Below are 6,066 nucleotides of genomic sequence, written 5' to 3'. Positions count from 1 at the left end.
GCTTATTATCGGGATTGTGAACGTTTATGAGGTAGGCCCTTTTATTGCTTATGATTTCTGACTGCATTAGGCTATCAAGCTTCCTTCTCTGCCCACCGCCCCCCTGTGGTTGACGTATTATTTGCACTACAAGCTCTAGGGTTCGATCGGCTATGATGGCTAAATTTGACTGAACAAGGCGTTCTACCAGCGCTGTAAATTGTTCAAGATCTGCTTCGCCATTGGGTAAAATAAGAGATACTGAATTATGCAGGCTATCTCCACATATTTCCAACTGTAAGACATCACGAGGTTCGCCATAATCTCTTGCTGTTTCTAACAGGTCATTCAGAGTGTCCATTATCATCATGTAAAATACAGCATAGTCAAGATTCTGATTCACACATAGGAAATTGAAAAACTGTCGAATCTCTGTATTGTTGAATTTATTCCTGTACACAACCCTGACACGTCTATCCTGAACATCTGCAGCCAGATTTATTAGATAATTGTCCAATTCCCCAAAAACATCTTGTGGCGTTTCAGACTATACGGACCTAGGCGTTACGGGTTGTTCTATCGCTGTCGGGGTTGTCGGGGCCGAAATTGTCTGACTCGCGTTCATACGATTAATTAAGGTTATGAGGGCTTCGGGAATCTGGGATAACATGTTTTCCTCAACCCCCCCCCCTGACTGGTTCATACGATTAATCATTTCTAAGAGTTCGGCTGGAATCTGTGTTAATATGCTTTCATCTAACGTTCCTGAATCGTTCATACGTCTTATAACTTCTAGGAGTTCGTCTGGAATCTGGGATAAGAGGCTTTCAACTGTCTCCCCGTGTTGCGTTAGTTCTGCCATTTTTGGATAATTAAGAGTGTTCGTTTTTTTCTTTCTGTAATGGTTGGTGTTACATGTATGATTTTAGCGTCTTTATTTGCGTTTTTTAATGGGGTTGCTGTTTAACATGCGTGGAATTGTTCTATGCCAGAATAACATATCGTCTCTGTACTGTCTCTCAATTAAATCCCCCAGTCGTTTGTATAGCAAAACATTCCTCGATTTCAAAGCCCTGGAAAATAATGTGAAAAACCTTTCTTGTTCGGCTGCAGGTATTGAGGGCGTAGAATTGACTGGGTCTATAAGGTTGGCCGCATCACAGAATAGCTGGTCATCAACATCTGACATGTCATTAAAAACAGGTCTCTTGGGTGTTTCATTCGGAATGCTCGGGGCGCCGGAATCCCCCAGCTCTAGATTTATGTGGTCGTCTGTGCCGTTTTTCGCCGGTGCGGAGTCTGAATGAAAATAATACATACATAATTACGTTATTAGATATAAAAATATATATGTTAGCTACATACAAATGTCAAATACCTTTCCGTTATAATAATATATATTAACAGTACATAGTTAAAATACCTCGGCTTTTTTGGCGCTTGTTGTGACGAATCGCCGAAACCGGGGGTGTGTGACTTTTTCCCTCTAGCGTTCCAGATTCTGCTGGGTCTGTCTCCGGGCAGTCTGAAAAAACATTATTTGTCCTTGTTTTAACATAGGCTATCAACAGATCTATAACTAATAAAAAGGCTGATAACTAATAACAAAACTGTATAATGGTCCCATACCTTGTCCCTGGAGCGCCGGCTCGTGAAGCAGCAAGTTCCCGGCCCAACAGTAGTTTTCGGGTGGGCTTGATTCTGAGCAGTGTACTTGGGCCACAGTGAACGGTAGAATTGCATCAAAGTCCTGCGTGTCAGCTGTCCGTAACGCATCCTTTATCATAAAGGGCTGTATGTCGGCTGTAAATACATAAAATAGTTTAAAAAAATAGTACAACCTATTTTTAAAATGTTTATATATAAATATTTCTTGGGTATGTGTTTAATTATAAGGACTTACAACGAAAAAAGGCCGTTGGTGATTGTCTGCCAGACTTTTGCTCCTGCGAACCCCCATCATGTTCCAGATCAGGTAAATCGCGTAAAAGCTGCGTAAATGTCGGGGATCCTAGATTCCATTAGACAATGTTAACAGTTATACGCTATATCTACACTTTTTTTTTTTTACCTATATTGGGCTTTTGGCCTGAAATACCCAAATAACTAGGGTTTAATATTCCAATAATATTCAAACAAATCTTAAAATATGTTTTTTTCATTTACTCACCTCCAGAAATATCCATTATGCGAGATTCCCTTATTCCGAATATTATTATTATTATTTTAATCTGTCCGTGCAGCTCAATATTCGGGCCTTTATGTTTGCGCTAAAGCAATGCTGACAACGTTAAAAAATAGTTCTGTCCCTAACTATCTAAAAGTTCGGAATGAGTTTTTTTGAGAGATGTATGCTACACCCCAACCCATGTATGTCTGGTTTAGAGAACACAGGCTGTGAATTCAAACAACAGGAGGGGATGTCGTGACATTCTGTCTGCAAACGGGGTGTGTGGGGGCCGCAGATTAGAGATATCTATGTTTAACCCCGCTGTTCGGCTGATATCTCGACATGCCTTATGCATGATAGTGCACACCTTGGTTTCAAACGGTTCTCTACAGATAAGAGTTCTGGGACCCCCCAACCTTAGGATTTATGTTACACACACAACCAACCACCCACACACACACACACACACACACACACACACACACACACACACACACACACACACACACACACACACACACACACGCCTGTTGCTCCGCCTCAAGACCCCTCCCCACACACACACAAACACTCTGATTCTATTTTACTTCGCGACAGAGTTGGAAGACGTTGTTAAATAGGTTTTTCCCATAGTTAAAGGGTGAGATACCGTTTTTAAACATTCCTTTTATTGAATTCCAAAATATTTCGTACAACCTTTAAGACATGTTTGAATTAAGTAACCCATTTGAATAATATTTAAACATGCAGCACACGTGTTTTATGTAAAAATAAAAAAAACTTGGATGCAGGTCTTTGTACATTATTACAAACTTTAATAAAACGTAATGTTCATAACATACCCAATGTAGGAATAGACTATAAAATAATACATGTTTTTTTTCAGATCTTACAGTTGTCTGCGCCAGACCCTAGCTTGAGAGAAAAGAGCGCTACCCCTTAGTTAAATGGGGGTATACATTTTCAAAAATTAACACCTACATTTTAACACACGTTATAATTCAACATTTATTTTAACTATTTCTTACAGATATATGGGGTCCTGTTAGCCCTGAACATTATCCGTTTCCAATTCCCCATCACAAAGTCTTTTCCGCGCTCCGTCGAAGCTCTGTCCACTTTCCTGCCAGGGAAAGATCCGCCTTCGAACTTGTTGTTGTTCAGGTGTATGTCTCAACGATAACCTATGTTGTTCCGGGGTATGTCTCAACGATAACCTAGGCCATCGCCGTAATTGTTCACGATTTTCGAAAAGACTGTCCAGCTTATTCATCAGGGTTCGGAAAATGTGGTAATCGCGCCATTTAAAACGGAACATTATTTGAAAAAAATTTACATCCTTGCATGCTTTGGAGGATACATATGGACTGACCGTTTTCGTAGCATTTGACCTGTCAAATTGTTCACATGCTAAAATTGTCACTCTGGAGTCCGGGGTATAACCCATGGATGTGACTCTCAGGGCCATTAGATCCTGACGTCCACAGACTTGTTCTTCCAACGCATATCCTGGCAGCCTTGAAGCACTCAGGGCACGTTCCATTTGACACAAAGCTAGCCTTATTTTAACCTCTTGCCTCTACTTGGGACGCTTGCGTCCCAACTAGAGCTCTGGAAATGCAAATGTGCTACGCTAAATGCTAATAGTATTAGTTAAAACTCAAAAGTTCATTAAAATACACATGCAGGGTATCAAATTAAAGCTACACTCGTTGTGAATCCAGGCAACAAGTCAGATTTTTAAAATGCTTTTCGGCGACAGCATGAGAAGCTATTATCTGATAGCATGCACCAATACACTACAACAGAAAAGCACAGCAGGGGACGTAAACAAAATAATTAGCATTTCGGCGTTACACAAACCGCACAATAAAATAGAAAACAGTCATTACCTTTCACCATCTTCTTTGTTGGCACTCCTAGATGTCCCATAAACACTATTGGGTCTTTATTTCGATTAAATCGGGCCATATAAAGCCAAGATATCGTTATATGTAGACTGTGTGATAAACGAAAAAAACAGCGATTTCACAACGTAACGTCATTTTTTAAAATTCAAAAAGTAGACGATAAACTTTCACAAAACACTTCGAAATACGTTTGTAATGCTACTTTAGGTATTAGTAAACGTTAATAAGCGATAAAAAATCATCCGTAGGCGATGTAAATATCATTAGCTGTCGTCTTGGAAAAAATTTCAGGAGAGAGCTCTTCCGGAATGATCTGGGCGGAGACCGGAGGTAAGTCGTGCCCCTCTTTCGGTTCAACCAAGAATCAATGATGATTCAATTCACAAGACTCTAGACAACATGGGGATGCTGTGGGAGTTGAATGCTCGGTCTTATCTAATTCGGCTCACTGTTAACAAATGCTTGAAGTGGCGCAAGGATATTTATTTCCATTTTCTGTGATCAGGTTTTCCTGCGCTTTCCGATGTAACGCACGTTATGTAATAGCCACAGTCGTGATTTAACCAGTTTTAAAAACGTCCGAGGGTTTCCTATCCACACATTCTAACCATATGAACGTACTATATTCCTGGCATGAGTAGCAGGGCGCTGAAATGTTGCGCGATTTTTAACAAAATGTTCAAAAAAGTAGAGGGTCGACTAAAGAGGTTAAGCCATTCTCGCATCCTTAGCGCTAGAGAAAAAGGCTCGGGTTCTGCACGATAAAAGGGTTGGGACACGCTGTCTGTGAATATCTTAACCGTAGATTCCTCCGGGTTGAATATGTACGAAATATGGCCCTCGCTTGTACACAGAAATCCGTTAAAACATTCGGGAGCCTCTACCAAAATATCCTCCAAGCTTTTGGCTTTGGGTTCGTGACATGAGCTACAGAGCACTCCGAGAATTCCCCTTGTAGACATATTTTTAGATGCTTAATATTCAGGTCTTAAAAAATGGCTTGTTCTGGACATTTATAATGCTGAGGCCCCAGCGCTATCTATAGCCCCAGACATTCCTGCTTCATAGATAACAACCATAAGGGAGATAAAACTGGGGGGTGGAGGGGGGGGGGCATGGGCCCCAAAAGTTCAAACACCCTCTAACACATGACCACACGAACAGGGGGGGCGGGGCGGGGGCACATATTCTGTACATGTCATCAGGTCATAAGGTCAGCAATCAATCAATTTTGACACATGCCGTATCCTATTACTCTCTGTCATTGTATTTAAAAGGAAGTTTTACCCTAATTTCAGTGGAAACCTATAACTCTTCTTCCTAGGCTACTGAATCCACTAGGCCACATCCCTACATCCTGATGTAAACAGGTCCGAGCTTCATTTTAGAGAGGACCTTTCCGAGAACTTAAATTGGTTTGTATTTGTACCAAATGTGTAATTTAGCTGTGGGAGTGTGTGTGTGCGTGTGTTCATGTGTGTATTTAACATTCCAGACAGCATAGCAATGGTGAGAGACATACCCATGGCAATGGGACCAATTTGTAGCACTTCTCCTCTTTCCTTCCCTTTCTCCTTCTACTTGGATTTTTTTTTTTCATACATTTTTAAAACATTATTTAACATTTTCATACATTTTTTATGGGTTAATCATGAACTAACTGTTTATGAAAATACACTTGATATAGGCCTTGATATAGGCCTGAACAATGATCAACATTGGTCGAAATTGCACAGGTTCTATCGTTATTTTAGATTTAATGTAGTTGGATGAGAACATACCGCCCTCTACTGGGATAGAGAGTCGAGAGCAAAAGCAATGAAAGCAGTTGGACATTCATGCTGTAGAACATTGAAGGCAATGCAATTATATTCCAAGTAATAACTTTAGAATATTCCGTACTTATTGTATTGAACAGAAATATCCACTACACAAATACTAGATATGTACACACACTGTCATTGAATAAACCACAGAAACCTCCTTAGTAAATGCGAAAATAAATAT

General features: G+C 40.3%; 1 protein-coding gene across 4 annotated transcripts; it reads right to left on the bottom strand.

The window, feature by feature from the left end:
* Positions 1 to 549: 549 nt before the first annotated feature.
* LOC135561221 (uncharacterized) lies at positions 550 to 3,304 on the bottom strand. Of its 4 annotated transcripts, none has more exons than XR_010459320.1 (5): positions 2,150 to 2,454; positions 1,883 to 1,970; positions 1,609 to 1,782; positions 1,403 to 1,504; positions 550 to 1,278 (listed from the first exon to the last, which is right to left on the bottom strand). XR_010459320.1 is itself a non-coding variant. In XM_065002463.1 (5 exons), the coding sequence occupies exons 1-5, from the start codon at positions 2,163 to 2,165 to the stop codon at positions 914 to 916; spliced, it is 765 nt and encodes a 254-aa protein (XP_064858535.1). In that variant the 5' UTR covers positions 2,166 to 2,459; the 3' UTR covers positions 550 to 913. The 4 variants fall into 4 exon arrangements, 1 of the variants encoding a protein (XP_064858535.1); XM_065002463.1 differs by having other exon boundaries at positions 1,883 to 1,990; positions 2,150 to 2,459; XR_010459318.1 differs by lacking the exon at positions 2,150 to 2,454 and adding an exon at positions 3,178 to 3,304 and having other exon boundaries at positions 551 to 1,278; positions 1,883 to 1,990.
* Positions 3,305 to 6,066: the final 2,762 nt, after the last annotated feature.

Source organism: Oncorhynchus nerka, linkage group LG16, assembly GCF_034236695.1.
Source record: "Oncorhynchus nerka isolate Pitt River linkage group LG16, Oner_Uvic_2.0, whole genome shotgun sequence".
Taxonomy (NCBI): domain Eukaryota; kingdom Metazoa; phylum Chordata; class Actinopteri; order Salmoniformes; family Salmonidae; genus Oncorhynchus; species Oncorhynchus nerka.
The sequence above is the reverse complement of the archived record's forward strand: the minus strand, read 5'-3'. Positions and strand labels throughout refer to the sequence as shown.